The following is a 25162-nucleotide window of genomic DNA, read 5'->3' on the forward strand; positions in this document are numbered from 1 at the left end:
TTTTCTTGCCACAATTAAATCTGTAAGCCTCTGTGTTACAAAATAGTTTAAATGTTTCTCCACATTTTATGAAAGGGATTGTAAAGATTCTCTTATCCTTGACTGCCCTCTTTCTCCCATGCCTCACATTCTCAGGAAACAGGATTCTATCCGACTTCTAAATACTGCCCTCGGCAGAACCTCCCCTGATACCCACCGAGAACAGAGCCTCTATCTTCTCGAATCCATCACATGGTTTCTAACTTCTACCTTTATATATACTCACCACCTTTCTCAACAGATTTGTTAGGATGATTTTTTTTTTTTTTGTAAGCATTAGACAGATCATAATACTAATCTGCTCAAAGCACTACAGTGTTTCCTCATTTCCCTCACAGTAAAGCCAGAAGTCCTTTGAATGACTACCAGGCCCTAGCTGACCTGCCCTCTCCATCTTCTTTCTCTGACCCCTTCATCTACTACTCCGGTGGAGTGCTCTGGGCCTCCTGCTGTTCATCCAGCATGCCAGCCACACACACCTTTTGGAGGGCTTTCGGAGGGCTTTTTCCCTGAATGGTCTTCCCCTAGATAGTCCAGTGTCTGCTTCCTCAACACGTTCGCTGCTCAGAACTCACCTTCTCAGTGAGGCCAGTCTGATCACCCTGCTTAATACTGTAACCAGCCTTCACTTGGTGCACATCCCCTCACCCTTAGCTTTCCCAATCCCACCTGGTCTTACACCACAATTTTACCTTTTCCAAAGCACTTACTACCTGACCACATATTATATAATTTGCATTTTTAGTATTCCTATTTTTCATTGTCCATCTTCATCCAACGGATTCTAGGTTCCAAGAAAGCAGCTTTTTTTCTGTTTGTTTAAGTCAATAATATAACCTATGCACTTAGAACAATACCTTGTAAATAGCAACATTCAGCATACAATTAATGGGACTCTAAATCTACATCATTAAGAAAAACAAATTGCAAAATTAAACAGTGTTCCAAAACTTATTATTATTAAAATCATCATTATTATTTTATTTAAGAAAGACAATTACACTCTGTATCATACTTATTATGAACAGAGGAGTTTTTTTAACGTTTTCCAAATACAAATTATTTTAATTTAATCTTCATAGCAACTTTTGTGTTGAGGTGTGCAGTATTGTTATCTCCTTTGTAAAGATAAGAGTGAACTAAAGTACCAATATTGATCCCTTCTTATTGTAAAACTCCCACTTTCGTCTAGGTGCCCTCCTGTCCACTGTGTGCATTACATCACTATTCAACATACAGATGACTGTGAGCTTCCCACGTTGGCCCATATGTTAAATATTTATAAAATATAATATGATTTTTTAAAGATAAAAAGACATATAAATGACATCCTAGTATTCCCTTATCACAACTCAGCATCTTTCATTCCACTTTGGAGACTACCTTTGGTGTCTATAGGTTTTTGTTTTGTTTTTGTTTTTTTTCCTGCACCTACCAGCCATTTATCAAGAAGAAATGATATAAGTTGAATAACAACATTCAAGAATATGTGATTGTAAGAAAACATTCCATATAGATTCATCTTCCACCTCAGAATTAACCTATATAGATTGCTCATTTATTACTTTGCATAAATTTGTATTTAACTACTGATATTATTTTGCTAGGAAATTGTTTTCAGACTTTGCCTTGAGAAGCCTAAGGAAATGAGATTTATTTGTAGCAGGTGATTCAAATCCCGGCCGTAATAGAACAAAGGGAATCAGTTTAGATCTATTGAATGATTCCGTAAAATTTTGTTTAAATTAAAGGTTCTAATACTTTAGGTCGGAAATTTTTCTCCCATATCATAAACACTATGGTTTTCTGTACACAGTGGCATTTGCTTGGCCTGGTGATATTCAGATAATTAAGCCACAATCTTACTTTCAAAAATGAATTGATCTTTTAAATATTTTCAGAAATACCTTTCAAATTACAGTGTGTTGTTATTGTAAGTAATTAATAGTAGTGATCTACATATTCAGGTCTGAAAATCCATTTCTTAATTTCCCATATAAGTACCATTTTCAGAGTGTTATATTATCATGTTGAATTAACTTGTTATAGTCCTTCATTAAAATGCTGAAAATACACTATATAATGTAATAATAAAAAGGTCTTATTTGTAGCTTTATGAAGATATCAGTAAAATATTTTTTCTTTAATATTTTAAAACATTGCTTAAGCATATAATTTACTTACATTATAAGGGTTTTTTTTTTCCTCTTTGTCGATCTACAAACCTTAACTCCTTCATAATCTCAACATACTCAGTGTTCCACAAATTTATCAGTACTTGTTGAGGAGGTGAGACAAATATAAAAAATTTAAAGTGTATGCTATCCTGATCATGGACCAGTTGCCTCAGCTTCTACAAAGATGGCCTTTTTATGAGGGGGAAATACTGGTAATAGCAACAAAGATACACAAAACTTGGGGTTTGGTCTTGACATGAAGGAACAGTGAAGCACAGCTTGTTTATCAACCTGACAAGGAGAGTACCAGCTGGCTAATTAAGTGAACCTAATTTAAACTAATGATGTCGATTCTCAAGATAATGTGCTAATGGCTAGAGGAGACTGCTGATGACACTTAAGAATACTCCTGAGGTGTCACCAGCCACTTTGGCATCCAAGCAGAACCTGATTTTGCTCCACGGAAGACAAAATGAGGTCAGTTGTTTACTAGCCAGTCTTTAATACAGCCAAATATCACCTGCCTGCCACTCTGACAAAAATTCCACAGTAAGAAAGGCAATACACATTTGATGGTTAAGCAACAGCAACCTTACCGATTCCATTAAAAAACTGTGATCTTTTACTTTTTAAGCTGCAGATAAAAATGATACTGTTGCATTCACTGAAAACAAATATACTCTAATGGTAATATTTTATCATGAATTTTATAAAAGCTTGTGTTGTCAAGGAAATATTTGTCATTTTAATAATAAAATGTAACAAAACTGTTCCAATTTTTTAAATTTTTAATCCTAAAGACACATTTACTACCAATCCACACAATCTTTTGCATGTATTCTTCTGCATGTATTTGCATGCAAAAGAAAAAGTCAGAAATATAACTTCTTAGTTAAGGTCTGTATAAAACACTAGGGATCTACTTTAACTAGATTGAAAAAGAAAGCTTGAAAGATTAAAGTTAAATAAGAATAGTGTTCTTCTTTTTTTGTCTCTTTTCTTTTTTTCAAGATTGACTTTGGACTTCAATGTTCCATTTCTGTATCCACACCAGAGAAAATTCCATGACATTTTCTATCATGTTTGGGAGAAGATTAACTAAATTTCTTTTTTTTTTTTTTTAAGATTTTATTTATGTCACAGAGAGAGACACAGCGAGAGAGGGAACACAAGCAGAGGGGGTGGGAGAGGGAGAAGCAGGCTTCCTGCTGACCAGGAAGCCCGATGCGGGGCTCGATCCCAGGACCCTGGGATCATGACCTGAGCTGAAGGCAGACGCTTAACGACTGAGCCACCCAGGCGCCCCAAGATTAACTAAATTTCTGTTATAGTTAATATTCTTAGCTGTTTCTGTATAATAAACTCAGGTTTGAAAGAAATAAAAAAACGCCTACAGCACACAATCAGGAAGTATAATTTCACTTGGATGCAAAAAAAAAAGACTGACTTCAAACCTAGCCTCAGTTGAGAAAAGTGGTCAAGTTGAGAAAGGATGCTTAATTTTTACGAAATTAACTTCGTACTTGGCAGTTGACTTTGAGTGTGCTCTGTCCTTGGAGATAAATACAGCTTTAAATCACAAAGTTGTTGTTGTTGTTTCAATGTAGTCTTTTAAGTAGCTAGAAATGTTCTTTCTTTAATTTCAAAACTTGAACTCCTTGGATTATTAATTTGTAAAACAGAGGGTTCAATATCTAAGTCTGCAAAATCTATCATGCTGTTTTTAAATTGGGAAAACCTTGAGGGAATTTATAATTTTAAGAAATGAAGTATTTTCAAGTATGAAAATAGAACCACTAGGATATTTATAATTCACCTTTAAGCATGTACTTCTGAGGACTAAAATTTACATACCCTAAGGTAATGTTAAGACAAATATATGGCAGTGTTCTTTCACCCTGCAGGTAGTAGACGTATGGAATTTATTATCTAATGAGCTCACAGACTGAAATTATACATGGTTTTGAAAGTGAAAACTTAGACAAATTTAAACCCAGAAAATTTTAGTTTTTTAAAAAGACAATCTTTTGTGGTATAGATCTAAAATTTTAGGTTGATATTTACAGTCAACAGTAGGTTTCAAGAACTAGTATTCCTATCGGAAAGAGTACGAGACTGACTGTACCCAGTATGGAAATTTTCATTTTATAAACAATGGTGATCTCTGCTTTTCTATCCAACATCTTGTTGCAGAATGGCCCAAATCGTAGGAGCTGCTCTTTCACTTCCCTTCTTTCCAGCGAGGTATTCCCTAGCCCCTATAATTCAAAACCTTTTCTTTTCATTGACAGAAGGATAATCTTCAATGCCATCACACATCTCGCCAGAGCTGCGTGAGCAGCCCCATGACATTCTACTGCCTCTGCCTTTTTGCGCCAAGGTTTAAGTTCTCACATTCTTCCTACAATAGGAATGTATCTGGTACATTATTCTTGGTTCCCACTGTTCTCCAAATAGAAGGGAGCTGTAGGAAGTGAGGCAATAAGGGTGATAAATGGTGATGTGGGGCAAGATGCATGGAGAGAAGCTTAAGATTTGTCTTTGGTAATAGAAAGTCTGAAAATATACAGGGGCTTACCCAGAGCAGGTAGAGTGAGTAAGGCAGGAAATCAACCACCAAGTTGGCTTTCCCCTCTAAACCCATCTAGGACAGGGTATTTTTTTGTTGATTTGTTTTAGACCTCTCAAATCAAGATTCCTTTTTTATTCTTGTTTGGGTTACATGATATAAACATGTTTTCCCTTTAATTTGTTCTTTCCCATTTTGTTTTTAAAATCCACTACCATGACTTTTACCTTAATACTTTCTTAGTTTCTTTTACTCTCTGCTAGAAGTGTGGTTATATATTCTTTTACTCAACTCTAATAGTGTTAATCATGACTTTTGTCCTTGTTTTTTGCAAAAATTCCCAATTTCCTTTTGAGGAGTCTTTTTTGAATAACTTAAGTTTTACCTTTTATACATTAATTCCTTTGTGTCTTTATATACATATCTTTATGTTTTCCTTCAGATTCTGATTTTCTTCAGCTAAATTCTAAAATTATCTGGTTAAATTAACCTATTGCTGATTTTTTTTTTAATTAAGGAGAAAAATTCCCTGAAAATACAGCCTTATTTGGATTCAACATATTTAATCATGATTGTTAATATTACTTGATATTGATATTAATATTTTACATTTACATCGGTGCTATTAATAGCTTAACATTGTGTCAGAGAATCGGTATGAAATAATTTTCATTACTATTTCTTGTGACTTAATTTATAGTCTATCATGTGTTCATTTTCACTAAATGAAGCATTTAGTGAAATGTTTCAAATGCATGAAATGCTATGGTCTGAGTGTTTGTGTTCCCCACAGAATTCATATTCTGAAATCCTAACCCTCAAAGATGATATCAGGAAGTGTGGTCTTTGAGAAGTGATTAGGTCATGAAGATGGAACCCTCATGAATGAATCAGTGCTTTTATAAAGAAAGATCCTTCTGAGATTCCTCACCCCTTCTACTGTCTGAGGACACAGTGAGATGGCACCAGCTATGAACCAGCAAGAGGACCCTCACCAGATCACAACATGCTGACACCTTGATCTTGGACTTTCCAGACTCAGAACTGTGAGAAATAAATTTCTGTTGTTTATAAGCTACACAGTCTGCTATTTGGTTATAGTGGCCCTAATGGACTAAGATATGATAAAATGTTTAGTGATGAGATATATATATATCTAAACATTTTATCTCTTTTTAGATATAGATATAGATGATATAGATGATATAGATGATATAGATATAATCATTGCTGGATGCAAAGGCTAACACACACATCTGTTAATTCAAGCATAGCAACAGTGTTGTTCAATTCACATATACTCTTAATTTTGTTGATTTATCATGTGTAGAGGTATCAAGTTCTTCTCACTTTGATCCTATGTCAATCTCTAGTAGTAGTTTGGCAATAATCACCTTGTAAAATTGTAAGCAATCATATATGTTTTTAGTCTTATATTTTCTTAACAAAGTAAACATTTTATCATTATCAAGTAACTTGCTTCAACTCAATGCTTTGTGCCTTAAAGTTAATTTTAAAATCTGATGTCAATATAGCTACATCAGCTATATTGTTTTGTTGTTATTATAATTCTTGCATTATCTGTACTGTCCTTAAATGTCACTTTTTCTTTTATCTTTTTTAGGGGGTATATCTCATAATGTGCATATGGTTAGATTTCCATTATTCAGTCCAACAGTTTTCTTTTTGTCTTTCAGTTAATTACATTAGTCCATCCTCAGTTACTGTAATTGTGAACATACTTTGTTTTTTTAATTGCTATTTATTTTATTTTTTAATATTTAAATACAGCTGACACACAACGTTACATTAGTTTCAGGTGAACAAATTAGTGATTTGACAAGTTTATACATTATGCTATGTACACTGTAAGTATAGTTACCATCTGTCCCATTACATTGCTATAACTGTATCACTGCCTATATTCCTTATGTTCTGCTTTTTATCCCTGTCACTTACTCATTTATAACTGGAGGCTTGTATCTCCTTCTTCCCCTTCACCCATTTTGCCCAACCCCCCACTTACCTCCCCTCTGGCTACTATCAGTTTGTTCTCTGTATTTATAGTTTGATTCTGCTTTTTGTTTGCTTATTCTTTTTTTTTTTTTTAGATTCCACTTATGACTGGAATCATGTAGTACATTTGTCTTCCTCGGTCTGACTTATTTCACTTAGCATAATACCCTCTAGGTCCATCCATATTATCTCAAATGGCACGATATTATCCTTTTATATGGCTGTGTAATATTAAATTATGTATCACATTTTCCTTATTCATTCATCTATCAATGGACACTTCGGTTGCAATGCTGCAATAAACATACTACCTTTTTCAGTTAGTGTTTCCCTTTTCCTGGGTAGATACCCACTAGTGGAATTATTGGATCATATGGTATTTCTATTTTTAATTTTTTGAGGAATCTCAATACTGTTTTCTGAGATATCACCTTAGAATGGCTAAAATCAGAAGACAAGAAACAACAAGTGTTGAAAAGGATGTGGAGAAAAAAGAACCTTATGTACTATAGAAAACAGTATGCAGGTTCCTCAAAAAAAATTGGATGTATTTGGTTTTATTCTATCATTTTGTTTAAATTTGTTTCTATTTGTTTTGGGTTTTCCATTCTTATTATTTGTCTTTCTTATTTCTTCTTCCCCCACTGTATTTATTTGTAAGTTGTTCATTGAATTTTATTTTATCATAGCCAGACACAGTATTTCAAGACAGATTCTTTTTAACATTAATAAGCATACCTAGCATATTTTTGAATAATCAGTTATTCCCATCCCAAAATAGTACAAGAAATCTTAAAGTATTTCAAATAAATCATCCCTTTCTCTGTTTACATATTGTTGTACAAAACTTAAACACTTGTGTTACTACTTTTGTCTTGTGTTTTCACTCTTTTAAAGACGTCAGTCTTTTTTTAATAAAGGTTTTTATTTTTTTTAATTATTTTTTTTAAGATTTTATTTATTTATTTGACAGAGAGAGAGTGAGAGAGCACAAGCAGGGGGGAGCAGGAGAGGGAGAGGGAGAAGCAAGCTTCCCACTGAGCAGGAAGCCTGATGTGGGGCTCAATCCCAGGACCCTGAAATCATGACCTGAGCCGAAGGCAGACGCTTAACTGACTGAGCCACCCAGGAGTCCCTAAATATTTCAATCTTAAACTAAGAGAATATCCTAATTATTACTGAGAGTTAATATTTTAATAGATCATATATTTACCAATTTACTTACTCACTATCACATCAAACTTATTGATCAGTTAGTTTTCCTTATTCCTGAAGCAAATAGTTTTCAGTTCAGTTTCAATTTATGTTGATGATAATATCTATGTTTTTGTGTATCTGACACAATAAGTAATGCTGTGGTTTCAAAATTATTTTTACACTGATCATATTATAATATTAGAATGTATTTTATTTCTACTAACCCATTTAGCAATGTTTCACTTTCATTTGGTGTCCATTATTGCTATTGAGAAAGTTGCTGTTGTTCTCATAGTAATTCATCTGCCATTTTATGATCATTCTAAGATATTTAATTTTTTTCCATTTAGGTTTCATTGTCCTTTCTAAATCTGAAGGTTTATTACATTTTATTTTATAAATTATATAGTAAATATAATATGTAATATTCTTTATTATACTATAGTACATTCTCACTTCTTATCACTCATTTTGACCTAAATATTAACTTCACCCCCTTTCTTTTATATTATCTCCTTTCTGGAATTTATGTTTTCTACTGTGAATGGATAAATAATGTCTGTGTATTAAAACACATTTGATTTTCATTATTAGTAGTAGTTGTTTCCATAAAGTAACCACTAACACTGAATTTCTGAATACTGACCCATTGCTCCTACGGGAAATACATACTTAGGTTCCTATGAGACTCTGGTCACAAGATTTTCATCAACTGATCAATAGATAACTTTGTTTCATATGTGTTTCTGTTCAAAGACACTTTATTTAATATATATCGTTCATTAATTAACATAGAACTCGTGGCCAAACAGTACCAGGACTCATGGCTGAATGAAACTTACCATTAGGCACATCACAGCCTCTTGTACAGGCATTTCGACACTGTGTTTTGGAGCCATTTTAAGCAGCAAAATTGCCAGCAAAAACACAAAAATGCAAAACACATGGTACTAAATAGACCATGAAAAGAACACTTGTTTACGGTCTAAAAACTGACACAAGAAGGCAGAGTCTCTTCTTATTCAACCTTAGCTAGAAATGTATATGTTGGGGGACAAACTTTTAACCATTCTGTTCATGTCCTTGAATGACCACAAAAGCCCCATGAGTATTGATTTTATGGCCCTAAATAAATTTAAGTGAATTTTCAAATGCAGAATCAACAAATGATGATAATTAACTATCATCGATTTCTCTCCAGCAAAAGAAGAAAGAATAACACTACGGCTACATTTAAACAAAATGATCTTATGATTATAATGTAGAGCAAAGTAGCCAGATACAAATAGTGAATGCTATATATTTCCACTGATGTAATATTCAAAATCAGTCAATGTTTATTTATGGTGGCATAAATATACATAATGATTATCTTTGAACAGTTAACGACTAGAAGGAGTAATAAAACATTATTATTATTTTAATAACAATATCATAAGGAGAACTCATTTGGATTGAGGCCCAATTTTCTAGCCCATAAAAAAGTAAATGTTAGATTCTTGTCTAAGAAAACTCCATAATCATGATTATATCATATCATAATATGATTTTTTAAATATTTTAGCATTATATATTATCTTTTACATTCTCCTGGTATTTCATAGCAATTATAGGCACTTTGAAAAATAATATAATTTATGTGACTTTTACCATTGATGAACATTTCATTATCAATATTTTCTATTAATTTTAAATTTTACATTGTTGTCTGAAGTTGGAAATGATATGAAGATAAGTGATGTTAGATTTTCTCACTTTTGAGTATCTAGTAGGCAATACATAATGAGTCAGTGTAGATTTCTAGTTTGAAAACTAAATTTAAAGGCCAATTTGATTATTTCTGAAGCATACTTCTAATATTAACATGCTGGCTATAGAGTCTAAATAATGCCAAACTGAATGCCTATAATTTGATGGCCTATGTTACAGCTGAAATCAAGATAAAATTAACCTGGTCAACGTCCAGCAGTTTCAAAGAAATAAGAGGCAAAATATATAGAAAAATATATATTCTCACGGTAGATACTGAACCATCAGATTGGATATATATGAGAACCATGTAACCCTGGAGGCCTTAGATAAGTTTTCTAGTAGAACAGTTATTGATCCTTTTCCTCATGATTATACCAGCCACTCTCTTATCAGAAATTGAACCATTAGACTAATTACTCACTGTAAATTTGTAAAACTGAGATAACAGAGTTTTTCAGTAGAAACGCTTTTCATTCTTTTATTTGTAATAGCAAACATATCCATAGTAGGCAATCAACAAATGTACATAGAGTAGATGGATAGATAGATGGATGATTGGATGATATCATGTGAAGCTCTGAAGGACTCTTAGAATGAAAATTCCTAACTTTGAACTTATTGCCACTTTTTGTGGTTCTAGTCAGGAATCATTAGAGGGGCTACTTCAGTATTCAATTTCAAACCAATATTGATGCAAAAAAAGTCTTGGTAAATATAAAGAATGGTTAGCTTCCAGTGTCTCTCAGAAAATTTGATAGTAAGTAAATGTAAAGCACTTCTATATGCCAAGATCTGCTATAAATGTTGTATATGCATTAATTGAGTTAATTCTAAATACAACTTTGTGAGATATATACAATTATTAATCCTATTTAGTGGATTATGCATATCTAATAAAGCTGTTTTAAGTTTGTTTCCTCTGAGCTGAGAAGCAAGAGATCCTAATAAGAGTCAAGGGCCCAGTTACTATAGCCAGACAGCCTAGAAGCAAATCCTGTACCACCCCTTTGTGGTTGTGCAATGGAGTACAAATAGATTGCCCAAATTAAACAACTTTGGAAAGAGCAGGGAATGAAATAACTGGGGACTCAAACCAGAATGTTTTTTTATAACCATGACCATAACAATGTTTATTAGGATTTTTTTCTCTGCCATTGACCTATGTACATATTACTTGTTCTACTAGTACAGTAAAACCTACTAAATTACTATTACCTAACAAAGTCTACTATTATCTTGGCTTTTGTTAAGAATCAAGTAAGAAAGAGATAATACTGTTTCTGGAATAGTTACTAGGAATACCTTAATTAGCCTCTGACTGGAACTCTCCTGGCTCTAAACAGAATAAGCAAATCTGAGGTTGATTTTTGTGGAACTAGTCATGTTAGTATTATGATGTGTTTATGGAATCTAATTTTTGAAAATAATAAAAATTAAATTATTTTTCAATTCATTAAACTCAAGGAACAGAATGAGAGGAAAGTTTGCAGAAAATGCATACATTTTCTAGTTACCCAAGTAATGAAACAAGTTATCAATGACAATCAGATGGCAATGTACAAGTGACCTGGTATAGAATTAAATAAAAGTAATTTTTTTTTTTCAAATCACCTTCAAAAGCAGGGATTGTTCATACCTGAACAACTTTTTGGGACTGCACATCAACGATAAGGACTCTGTCCAGAGTTGGCTGTGCAACATAAATGAACTTGTCTTTGACGTTAACAGCTGAGGCCCACACACACCTCTGAACTTCATCTCCTTCAGCTTTGGGACAGACTTCATCCTATAATTTAGAAAACAGGGGGAAAAGTGAATATCTTAAATTATAATATGGGTATGGCATATTAGGAGCAAAATTAACGTTTGATGCTTAACTACTTTCAGCATCAAATGTTAAATATATACATACACAGAGAGATAGTGTGTGCCCTAAATCAAATAAAACAATACATATTGCATATTTAAGCTCATTAAATGTACATACAAATCAATGTAAATAACTCTTTGATACTAATTTCAGCAAGCTCTTAATTACTTACTTCTAATAGGATATAGCCTGTCATATGTTACTACCTGTTCATAGCTCAGTAACTTCAGAAATAGATAATAAATACAATGTTTTCTCTCATATCCTCCAATCTTAAGCTTCTTTACCAGACATTAAGTGTCACACTAAAGTATATTTAGAGTTTATCACGTCAGTGGCTGCCCCCAAGGCATGTCCTTCATCTTTTCAAAAGCTGCTGGATAAATCCACTGGAAATGATTGAAAGTTTTCTAATTTGTGGAGAATCAGAAGCTTAGAAAAATTATAAAACAGTAGCCATTCAGAATGCTTATTTTATTTTTCAGTTTGGTATCAAGGTGAAATTTTACAAACTCTTTTAATCTGCCCAAGCAGATTATTATTCTTCTCCTTCACCCTCAACTGTTTTCTGGTTGAATATTATATAGTTTGTGCTAGATGGCCATAAATGAGGCAAAAAAAAATATATATATATACCTACTATTTCCTCCTTTCCTGAATTTTGTCAATAAATGAAGGTTGAAGGGATATATAGGCCCTTGTGATCCATGCTGGTAGACACATCACAAATGGAATAAACGTGATTTAGTTCATTATTTTTGTTGCAGGCATTTTTTTTATTCACTGACCTTTTTGTTTTGTAACTTTCTCAAGTTACTTATAGTTAGGAAAACACTAAGAAGAGAGATTTGTTGAGCTGTACATAAAATATGCGTGTAGTGATTCTAGCATTTCATTTGTTTTATTATTTAGGTATGATCACTGATTACTGATATCTAATTTATTGATTTGTGTACTCCAGTTAGTAACTCTTAAATTAGAATACTCTCCTTCTCTAATTCAATTAGCAATAATCGCGCCTCGGATAAACCTCATTGGCTACGATACTGCCACTGCGCAAAGCTCTCCTTCTCTAATTCAAATAAAAACATTTTTTTAGCAGACACTCCACTCACCATTTGTATTTAATAATCATGAAACACAATTAACAAGGTTTTCATAATCAACTCCACTAAGCATTTCTTTTAAAGATAAGATTGACAGCAAATAAACCACATTTGACATATAGTAATTAAAATGGATATACCACAGTAACGCCTTTTGAGGGAGCACAAACATAGTAGGTGGTTTTTCTGTTTGCATAAAATTTAGAAAATAATGTAAAAACCAGAGCACTTTGGAAGCTCAGGGTGTGGTCGGTCTGCTGTTTTTGTTCTCCAAGTTTCAGATCTGATTCAGGGACAACCTGGAGTATCCACTGATTTTTAAGATTCAGTCCAGAAGTTGCCAGGTAGTCAAAACACCAGGAACATAAAATGAGAGCGTTTTCCTTTAAACAGTACAGGTGGCTCCCAGGCTTGCAGAACATAACCGAACAAATTGAAAACTAAACATTCAATGTATGGTTCTGGGAGTTCTGGAGGCATGAAATTAACTGTTACATAGAATGTACCATAATCATTCTAAAATGATTCCCAGTGGCGTCATCCTGAGTCATGTCCACCGCACCCTCAAGCGGGCAGCACAAACCCGAACTCTGTCCTCAGCACATGTGCACAACCGTTTCACTCATCGATTCACTGGAACATTATTTTCTATGCCAAACATATTTCTTCAGAAGCATATTAAATATCTTTGACAAGAACCTATTTTGTGAGAATCCAGCACTATATAAAATATGTACTTGAGAGGCATGAAGATGTGGGGGGAAAAAAGCAGCATCTAAGGTTGATGAAAGGCTCTGAACACAGGGAAATTGTTTATAAATTCTTTGCTGTTGTGTAAAAGCTACCAACAAAATCTGCCAAAATAATAGGAAGTGTGAGTGACCTGTCAGCGAACCAGGAGCAATTTCCACCCCTTTGTTTGCTACAAAACTATTCAACAGTAAAATAAACTGCTCTGCTGGGAATTATTTCCTATTTGTATGCTGTCTCTATAAGATGTCCCTGACCAGCCTCACAATCATTTTTACAAAGCCATTAAAAGTTTCCTGACAGCCATCCTGAGTTTTCTTTGCTTCACTTTATGCCATTATTTCTGATTATAGCCTATTAGGTCCCATTTTACAATGGCACTCTTATTTTTTCAGATCACATAGATTAATATTTATTTCTGTGGATGGGAATTTTAGAGGAATGTTTTTCACATGCATTAGGCATTTAATGAGATAAAAGAAGAGCTCAAAAAAACCAAAGATGCAAAATAAAATTAATACATACTGATGAGGAAAATGGCCAGGAATTATATCAAGAAGTTTAATTAAATCACTTTTTATAGAAATGTATACCACCATTTAGAGTAAAAGGAATTAATAAGATATTAGAACAAATAAGGGTGGGAGTCAATAAGAAAAAGGCAATTCTAGTTCGTAGTTATAAATTGTCTATTTCCCCTTAGGTAATTTCCATATTTAATTACATATATCCTGTATATGCATTATCCCCTTCCAAAATTTTAAAGGCAAACAAGATCTGTTTTTAGTGATGATAGAAGTTTGGATTTAACAATTAAAATAATGTTGATGATACCTGATTGCTGAAAATAAGTAGGCCAAATAGATGGATATACGCATTCATCTTCTACAGGACTTTGCCATTTTTACTTATTGTATTGACTGTCTATTAAAAACACATTTCCCAGGGCGCCTGGGTGGCTCAGTCGGTTGAGCCTCCAACCCTTGGTTTCAACTCAGGTCATGATCTCCGGGTCGTGGGACTGAGCTCCAAGTCGGGTTTGAGCTTAGTGCGAAGTCTCCTTGAGAAGATTCTCTCCCTCTGCCCTTCCCCCCAACTCGATCTCTCTCTCTCTCTCAAATAAAGAAATAAATGAAATCTTAAAAAAAAAAAAAAAAAAAAAAAGCTTTTCCCTCAAATCTCCAAATTTCCATCTCTCTTTCCTCTTCTTCCTCATAGTACCCCTTTGAGCACATCTTCCATCATTCATGGCAAGGACAAATGTTATTTGTCACAAGCACCTCCATGTTCCTTGCATCCAACTTAGTAAGTTTCTGTCATTATCCCCTCCTCTCAACCTTCTCTCTAATCATAGATTTGTCCACTGTCCTGTGCCTTCAGAAAGATATGTCCTATATTTAATTTGTCATTGTAGTTATGTATCCAGGTATTCAAACGCAAACTCTCCCTTATAATTTCAGAAGTAAAGAATAAGAAAACATTACTTGGATTTTATCTTCTTTCCCTTCCAATAATCCATCTAATTCTCTTCAGACACTAAACAAGCTGTCTAGAAAGTTATTTCCATTTTCTGACCTTTCAGTGTAAATTGTTCATAATTCAAACTGGCTTTCATCATCCTCTCTCTTTCGATAGAGGAAAGATCACCAGTGGCCTTGACATTTCCAATCATTTGTCTTTATTTCTTGTTGGGAAGCACTTATTAAGTACTTACTATGTAAAAGTATGCAAAACTATATTTGGAAATAAAACCATGAATACACGAGAATGCCTGCTCTCAAGTTGCTTATAATTTCTGATGCATTTGTCAATTCAGACATTGATTCTTCCTAAAATAGTCTTTCATTCTTGTAAGGCAAGGATCAGCAAACAATGGCCCCAGGCCAAATTCATAGCATTTCCTATTCTGGTATGTGGCCCAACAACTGACAATGTTTTTTTTCATTTTTTAATGGTTGAAAAAAAAACAAAAAACAAAAAAAAACTACTACTTTGTGACATGTAAACATTATATGGGATTCAAAATTACATAAAAGTTTATTGGAACAAAGCCAAATCCATTCATTTAAATATTGTCTACAACTGTTTTCATGCTATAATGGTAGACAAAGATCGTGTGGACTGCAAAGCCTAAGATATTTACTATCTGAACCTTTGCAGGATAAAATGTTGTTGATCCCATTCTTAGATATATCCCTATCATTTAAATCCTATTAGTGAAATTCTGTCATAGTGGCTTCATTATATTATGTTCCTTAATTATGATTCAGGAAACGTAAACCTCACACTTTGGTTTTCTACTCCATTTCTTTTACATTAAATTCCTCTGAGAGTGCATTCATTTTTATTTATTGATTTATTTTAGAGAGGGACAGAGGAGGGGAAGAGGGAGAGAGAATCTTAAGCAGGCCCCATGCCCAGCACAGAGCCTGAAGCAGGGCTCGAGCTCACGACCCGGAGATCATGACCTGAGCGGAAATCAAGTATCAGATGCTTAACTAACTGAGTCACCCAGACAAGCCAAGGGTGCATTCATTCTTATTGCCTTATTGTAATCATGGTCAGATGATACAAAGATATTAATCTGTGGCCTTGTCAATCACCAGGCCTTCCTTCCTCTATCAATCACTTTACAGAAAAAAATCTGTTACATGAACAATTTGAAATAGACATAATAGTAAAAAAAAAGTATACTCTATTAAAGGTGATTCAAAACTAAATAGAAAATAAAAAAAGGTGAAATACACACACACATACATGAACACACATAAATAAATTATAGATAGATGATAGGTAGATATATGATAGAGAGGGAAAGATATACAATGATATAGACAGACATTATCTATCTAGAGATAGATAAGGTTTGGTTTATATTAGGAAACTTTAAAAATCTAGGAGTTCTATACAATAAAAGAAAGACTATTGAGAAATAAAATAACAGAGTAAAATTAACATTATAATTATGTATAAGCCTATATATAGAACGTAAGTATAGTTGATATATAAAATATCTTGTTTAGAAGTAGACAATAATCTAAGGAATGCCAGGCCTAGGAGTATAGGAAACAAAAGCACTGAAAAGGCAAGCTAATTAAATACAAATAGGTTAGAGGTCTCTAAGATATATAAAAAAGTAAATATCTGATCTTTTGCATAATTTAGATTACTAAATGCATTAAGTAGTACACAGAGCTGTGAATAAAAATAAACTGGTATTAGTATTATAAAAAAAAGCATAAATAAGTATGTAATATATAAAGTGATCTAACATGTATACAGCCAATTTGGGCATTGATTTTGGCAGCATTATGGATTCATCCAAGGGTGGTATATAGACACTCCTAGGTAGGTACTGAATTACTGGAAATGTATATTGAGTCAAAGACTGAGATAAAAGACAGTTTGATGTTTTGATCAGAATGTAGCATTTAAGTTTAAAAATTCGTAGATATATTGTAGATATAGTTCCCTTACTGATCTGGTCACTAGTGATTGAAAATAAATTGATTTTAGTAGTTCTGCATTGTTTAATTTTTCCTGCTTCTCTACCAGTCATGTTCCTAAGACTGGCACGATAGTTCCCTCCTTTGGCAGTAATTGAGAGTTGGTGGGAGAAGAGGGCCTTTGCAAAAAAAAAAAAAAAAAAATTTAAAAAATCTATTCAAAATGTATAATTGCGATCTTCATTGTTCTCCAACAAATAGTCTGTTTTTCTAGCTAGAATATCCTCACCAACATTTCATAAAAATCAATGATTTTCCACAGCTACTAAAGAGCACACCACACATTTTATTAATCAAATTCTTTTCAATCTCCACTTGGCCATCATATTTCCAATACCTATGTGAATCATCCCTAACTACTATGGGTCTTGGTGATTTTCTTCTTGTCTGAACTTCCATAGCACTTATATTTTGTGCCACATAACTTGGCATATAACCCTGTACTATCATTCTCAGTTAAAATGTTAGCCTTTGCTCTTCCCATATTTTTACATTTTCTAAACACAATAGTGAAGGTACAATATTTCCTCAGTAAATACTTGTTTAAATGTCACTTATAGCAAAAAAAAAAAAAAAAAAGTCAAAAGTGTCTATTTCTCAGTCAAGCCATGTCATCCAGAATGATTGAGAAACTGAATTTTCAAAAATGTTGTATGTGAACAACTGCCACTTGGCATATCATTTGTTACCAAGCTGAGAATAGTATAGAAGTTGAAAATAAACATTTAGAACCTTATGTAGCAATTTGACGTTGCCATAATAGCTATGTGCTCCTATGATCAGTAGACTTATCTCTGTGAACAGGATTTAGACCAGTTTGGGTGATGTCAAACTTGCCTGGAAGGTTTCTTGGGAGAAAAATACTTACTGGGTAAAAAAAAAAAAAAAAAAAAAAAAGGATTGAGCAAAAACCAAAGTGATTCATCCTCCCCACCAAATAGTTTAAGAAGCACTGATTTTGAGCTTTTTTTTCTGTCCCTCTGTCTCTCTTTTTAAAATCCAAACTGTCATAATCTGAGTCTACTGAGATATATAGAAAAGTAAATAATGGAATACTTTAAAAAGTAGTGTTCACTTTATCAGTAGAATGCAAATAATTATTCTCAATGAGGTTTTGTTCGTTTTATCATGAATCAAGACAAACGAAACAAAGGTTCTTTTGTACTGGATTGGAATGTCTAGGTTGGGATTCCTAGGATATTTTTCATAGCCATGTGGAAATATAAGTAATCAAGGTTAAGCTTTTTGAATACACCAAATACAGTGTACTCTGCTGATCCTGCTTTGCAGTATTAAAAAAAAAATGAGATTTTACAATTATGTACAATTAATTTACTATCAGTGGTTATCTCCCTGTTGAACCATTTTTTTTGAAAAAGAAAGACTATGAATTTGAAATACTTTCATCAATTTTAATTGAGATTACTGCTTATAACCTGAGCAATACAACTGATTTTTTCTACAATTACATATATTCAATTTATCTAATTCTATTTGCCATTTCATTTATTAAAGTGTATAAACAGTCTAGCTCATATTAGTCAAAACATAGGTAGTCATGGAAATGCAGGAGGTGATTTGCCTTAATTTGGCCTATCTTAGAAAACCATCATACAGCATGATTCTGATTCTAGGATATCAAAAGTACAAAGACCACATTACAGAAATTTTCATCCTTTCTTTTAACATTAGAAGAATGTTTTTATGTATTTTAGTGTTACAATAAAAATGGAGCTGATAACATTATACTGTCATAAATTGAGAACCAGTTTCTTTAGAGACAGAGTATTAAAGACATTATGAAAACAGGCCTTGAGATCAACCAGACCTAGAGGTCATGTCCAGCTTTACACTCATATTAGCTGTGTAAATACTCCTTTTGACCCTCATTTACCTCGTGGCATAACAATATTACCTATCACATAGGATTATTATGCACATTAAATAAAATCATGTTTGAAAAGGTCAAGGGATCAATAATGTTACTTGTTATTTCCTTTTTTTTAAAGATTTTATGTATTTATTTATTTGAGAGAGACAGAGCATGAGCAGGGCAGAGGGGCAGAGGGAGAGGGAGAAACAGACTCCCCACTGAGCAGGGAGCCCAATGCAGGGCTCAATCCCCGGACCCTGAGACCATGACCTGAGCTGAAGGCAGACACTTAACCGATTGAGCCACCCAGGTGCTCCATACCTGTTATTTTCATATAGAAAATTTTCTAGGGGCTATATTTCATGAAACTATAATAGTCTACATATTTTTACTACTTTTTTCAAATTTCCATAATGTTTTAGAGAGAAGTTCACTCTGAATATTTAAGAGTTTCAGAGAGTTACTTTAAGTATGGAATGATTGTTGTGAGAGAATTATTCAAGAGAATTTTTTTACCCCCTCTATCATTTGGTAGTTCTGTGACATTGAGCAAATCACTTGACCTCTCTCATTTCAACTGGAAGTTGAGGGGACTGAATTAGGATTTCGTCAATTGTTTTCAAAAGAGAAAAAAAAAAATCCAAAGCTCTCTGAATTACTTCTACTTTGCTTAAATGGAAAATGTTTTACCCAATTTATCAAAATATTATGTTAGATAAGAATAGCAATTAAAAAAATAAATTTTTAGAGGGTTAAGTTTCAAATGTCTACAGAATATAAGAGAAGAAAACTGTAGACCTTTTGTAAACATAGGACTAGATGGTTTGTGTCTTGGTTCTCTTGATTCTTGTAAAGGAGCTGAAATCCTGTCTCAGGCTTGGTCCAAGAACCAGTAGGCACTGAGAATCCCTGGGGCAGGAACTTAATGTCTGTTGGGAAAGGCATAAATTTGAATAATGGGGAAACCAAATTAAATATCAAAACCAAACGTGTCAAGTTAGGTTGAAAAACCAGTAGAGTTTGGCAAAAAGGTGTTGGTATTAAAAGTTAATATCAGGCACTAAAAAAATTAGACAACTATGGTGGATATCAGATAGTGTAAATTATATGGACCCATTTGGTTCATGGTAGATAACTTAATTAAATAGTAATGGGGATAGTTGAAACTACAGAATTTGTTGTGTTTAATTTTGTTCCATAACATAATGAAGACCTGATTTGTATAGAAGCAATAATGGTCTTTCCTGACTTTGTTTTACAAAGCACAATTAGTAAGTTGGTTAGCTAGAGGGAAAAAAATAAGATTAACAAATTTTTTCATTATCAGATAACACATGAAGTTAATTGAGCAGAAAGAAAAGAAAAGAAAAAAAAAGAAAAGACAGAAAAAATGAATTGGAGCAACCAAACTGAGCTATAGTATGTAAACTTTTCTTTAAAATAATGGAAAACTCATTATAATCATGACATCATTATGAATGCTAATGAATATCATGGGAGACGGGGCTTACTTCTTTCAAATATGTTCTATACTCTAGTTTCTTTAAGTAGCAGCAGAAAATACTTATTCAAATGGTCCCTTCCAACTATTGATTAGTAGACTCATCAATAAAAAGATCAATAAAACATTTGTTTAAATGCCAAATGTACACATTCCCCTGTACAATTTTTCTGACAGCTGGATACCTAGTCTTATTTTTTTTTTTTAACTTCAAGAAGAGGGAGACTTCTTTGTAAGGTAGACTTCTGAATTTTGACTAAAGAGCATAAATCTCTCCTTCATAGTTTTCCATCATTCGATTTGGTTCTTCTGTTTGAAGCAATACATCCTATCCTAAATTTTACATAAAAGTCCTTCAAATGTTAAAGATAGTTTGTTAATGTGGCTTTAAATCATGGCTTCCAAAACTGAACTTAAGTTTTTTACCTTCAGTCCAATTTCAGAAATTCATTTTCTTTGCCTTCCTGATTATCCACTTCATAGATATTATTTATTTCAAAATCTATAATTGCTTTAAGTAATATGATCTGAGCACAGACAAATGAGATCTGTCAAAATACAATTGCTTGCTTTTAGAAGACATTGTAAATGATTCTCTTTGGATTAATTTACCTTGATGCTTTGAAATTCTTATGTTAAAATGGTGTAAATTAAATCATTTCTTATCATTACAAGTCCCTAGGATAAAGAGGGAACAAAGTTAAACTTTTAAGGAAAAGGATTGAACAGTTGTAATGAGATGGAATATCAAAAACAATATAATGCCTCTTTCCTTCTTAAAATGATCATCTGTCTCTTTTTTTAGTAGTGATACATGAGATTTGATAATGTGCATTTTACTAATATTTCTTTTTGGAGACATTAGTTGAAGAGCGACACAGGTTTTATTGATTACCTTTTCAGGTATGCATATGTAATCTCTTCCTGTGAATAGCTTACTTTGTCTTGTAACTATTTAAAAAATGTTGACAAAGCATAAATTGAGTTAATTTTACAGTTGTTGGAGTATCTACATTTGGTTAAATACTGTGTAATATTTAGGAATTTAATTTTTTTCTGTGGCACATAATCTCACAATGCAGATGGTGACATGTCATTTTGATCGAGTTCTTCCATCTTCCCATATTGTCCAGCACAGAAGTGCCTTATGTGGAAGACAGGCTTAATAGTTTTTTCAAGACTACTATTTACTGAAACAAATTATTCTGAAGGGTGATAGATTTATCTTTAAAAATTATAAAGCTGTTTATAGGATAACTACATGCACTTCTATTTTTAAACCTTATTGTAACACACACATAAATTTGTTCCACATCAGAATGTCTTCACTGAATAACATTACACTTTACCTTTTAGGTCAATATACTTTTTTTTTTTTAATGTTATGTTGATCACCATACATTACATCATTAGTTTTTGATATAGTGTTCCATGATTCATTGTTTGTGCATAACACCCAGTGCTCCATGCAGTACTTGCCCTCTTTAATACCCATCACCAGGCTAACCCATCCACCCACCCCCCTCCCCTCTAGAACCCTCAGTTTGTTTCTCAATGTCCATAGTCTCTCATGGTTCGTCTCCCCCTCCGATTTCCCCCCCTTCAGTTTTCCCTTCCTGCTATCAATACACTTTTAAAAATTATTTTAACATGATTTATATCATTTACTGTTTAATTATTATTGCAAATGACCTTACAGTCTATTTCTTACAAGTATGTAGTGAAAAGATACTGACCAAATAATTTATACACCTATGTGTTTTGTTATGTTTGTAGCAGTTAAATAAAAATCATGAAAACAGGCCCATTTTTAAAGCATATTTTGCAAATGTTAGAAATAAATTTTATATTAAAAAATAACAATTTAGTTCTGTACCTACCTTCTTTATCGTAGGAAGATACAAACCAAAGGTACATTTTCTTCGTTTTTTCTCTTTAAAACTAAAACTTTACTTATTATATTGCCCACAGAATTGTATTTTGTGTTGTCTCTTTCTTACTGATGAATTAGATAGGAATTCTGCCACACTATCCGGTTCGATAAATTCTTGAATAATTAAACATGAAAACCATATTGAAAATTCACCAAAACTGCCTCTGCAATTTAGTTCAGTGCAAATCCCTTAAAATGTAGTAGACAGATTATCTAATCAGATCTGCTATTATTTTATTCCACCTTTAAGTTTTCCAAATAATTTCCAAAGTGAGCTATCAGTAAGTAAAATAAATTTTTAGGAAACTCTATTAGTAGATAACTGTATGCTGAACATTACACATTAAAGAGTAACTTCTTTTTAATTGAAGTCCAGTTGATACACAGTGTTACACTAGCATCAGGTGTACAATGCGGTGACTTGAAATGTCCCTACATTATGCTGTGCTCACCACAGGCGTAGCTCCCATCTATCACCTACAACACTCTTCCAATACCATTGACTGTATCCCCTCTGCTGCACCTTTTATCCCTGTGACCTTCTCATTAAAAGTTACTATTTTTCAACAAAAATGATGCTAGTGTATAGATTTTTAAATTCGCTAAGCTCATTTTCTTCTGCCCTTATCATAGGGAGGACACTCTTCATCTAAAAATCGAGGTGAGGTAGGAGTGACTCTTGTGGTGTTTTGGGGGATGGAAGAAAGAACACTGAAGATGGAGTCAGTAAAAGGATCCAGTTCCTGAAACAAGAAACACTTTGGTGGTGATTTCGGGCAATTTAGACTGCTAGTAGTTGTGCCACTAGATTGTGGCTCGTGTTCCATTTTCTTTAGCACGGCACAGGTGAGATTTCAAAAGAGAATGGAATGATTGCCGTGTTGTTTGGCAAGTCCTAGATGAACGTTAGGTTTTGCCTTTAATTTACTGAACAATCCATAATGTGTCCTCTAAAAATGCTTAAATAAAATTTTGAATACAAATTACCAAAATACAAAAAAAAGGAGTTTTAATGGGTAATAAATTAGTAGCTTACATAGTTAAGAGATAAACAATAATTTTGAAGTTTAAGTTTTGTTTTCTTTTTAATTCTTATTACATAGTTGTATCTCCAGTTTTCACCTGAGAAACATATAAAATCATTATATAAGAAGTATATGGACAAATGCAAAGTTGTCATTTTAAATGCTTTCAGCAATATTTTTTTAATTTTTAGCAATTCAAACATTTAGTAAAGTAAAATTGAGGGCATTAATTTGCTGTGTTGTTTTTCTTTCTACACCACCTCTTAAGTTGTTCAAAACTGAGATTTATGACCTATCTGAAATATGAAAATGATATTAAAGAAATGACTAGACTTTGGTGTTAAATTATAATTTTGACCACTATGTTTGAGATATAAAATATAAACAATAAGAAATCAAGGAATACCTTGGAAAATTAAAGTTACATAGAAATTTTAGGAAATTTCCAGAAAAATAAGGACCAAGATTTAAATAAATCATTAAAATTATAAATCTAATCCCCAAAAGCATTAAAATAATTACATAATTGTCAACATATTTAGAAAGAGGAAAAGTTAGGAACTGTGTAAACAAAATTATTATCGTCCATAAAGAAACACCAATAGAAAATATTTAATTGATAATTCAAGAGCTATCGCTACTGGGCATTCTCTTTAAAGTGAGTAAATGTAATTGATTGCATACAGTGGGACTGGGAATAAGGAGATATGAAGAAAGAAACCAGTACTTTTTTGCATTATTTTTTTTATCATGCAAATTACTTTGAAAAAAGGAATAGGTACTTTTGTTGTGAATAAAACTAAATCTTAGACCAGAACTGTAGTTTAAGAGCTATACAAGATAGATTTATGTGATTTTATAAATCTCGAGTAAAAATTTTCATGTGTAAAGACATTTGTATGAATAATTTTTATGTTAAACTCTTCAATTTTATATCCTTAAGAAATTTCCACTGAAAAATCTAAATTACTATAAACACATTTCTTTCTGAAGTGTATAGAATGTACTTGTATGTGTATAGTGAGTCCTTATTTCTCATGTAAAAAACTGTTTCAAAATGACAGCAAAAGGTTGCCTAAAACACATACATCATTCTGGTCATAATTATCTAAATAACTTGGCTGGTTCTCATTAATAATTCTTGAGGAAGACTTAATCTGCTTTCTTAGATAAAATCACCTGCTATTCAAATCCACTAACACGCTGTTTTACGTGTTTCCCACTGTTGTTTTCCCAACGTTAGGCTTATATACTAATAGAAGCACAATGTGAGAATTTTAAAACAGTGTGATTTTTAATCAACAATTAGAAGAGCTCTTTAAGTCTAGGACTTCAAAGACCAATTTCATAAATTTATTTCTCTTGACACCTACAGACTAATCTACTAACAGATGTAGTTTACATTACTTTCTTCAGGAAGCTTTTTGCAGGACATCACTGCAACTCAAAGGGACAAAAGCTTAAATCTTTATCATTCATAGAGGCCCATTGAGAAAAGAGTAAGTGGGGAAACATTCCTCTCTGAAATATAACATGGCATTGAATTCAAAAGCTTGCTCAATGGCTTCATGGGGAAATGAATGGTCTGTGCCATATAAAGGGGCTGGGGTTTTAACCAATATTTTTGTGGACAGAGTTTCGAGAAGTAGTAATTGGATTAGAAACAGAATGAAATGCTGAAAAGGGAAATGTGGAGGGATAAGTAAGGGAACGGATAAATGCCCAGAAAGCTGCAGTGCTTAAGGTAAGGGAGACCACCAAAAGAGAAAGAAATGTGCACTATTGTCTTTTCCTATTTCTAATTTCAGCTTCACCTGTTTTGTCATCTTTAGCTACCATTCTTCTAAT

At 32.9% G+C, this 25162-nt stretch overlaps 1 protein-coding gene and 1 pseudogene across 4 annotated transcripts in view; both read right to left on the reverse strand.

The window, feature by feature from the left end:
- Positions 1-25162, reverse strand: part of FSTL5 (follistatin like 5) — a 726034-nt gene that overhangs the window by 66403 nt on the left and 634469 nt on the right. For all 4 annotated transcript variants that reach the window (XM_032413109.1, XM_032413108.1, XM_032413107.1 and 1 more), the window contains one exon: positions 11387-11536. In XM_032413109.1, the coding sequence (XP_032269000.1) occupies positions 11387-11536 (150 nt within the window). The remainder of the gene's footprint in view (positions 1-11386; positions 11537-25162) is intronic.
- On the reverse strand, positions 12575-12684 carry LOC116637645 (annotated as a pseudogene).

This window comes from Phoca vitulina, unplaced genomic scaffold, assembly GCF_004348235.1.
Source record: "Phoca vitulina isolate PV1807 unplaced genomic scaffold, GSC_HSeal_1.0 scaffold14, whole genome shotgun sequence".
In the NCBI taxonomy this organism is placed as follows: domain Eukaryota; kingdom Metazoa; phylum Chordata; class Mammalia; order Carnivora; family Phocidae; genus Phoca; species Phoca vitulina.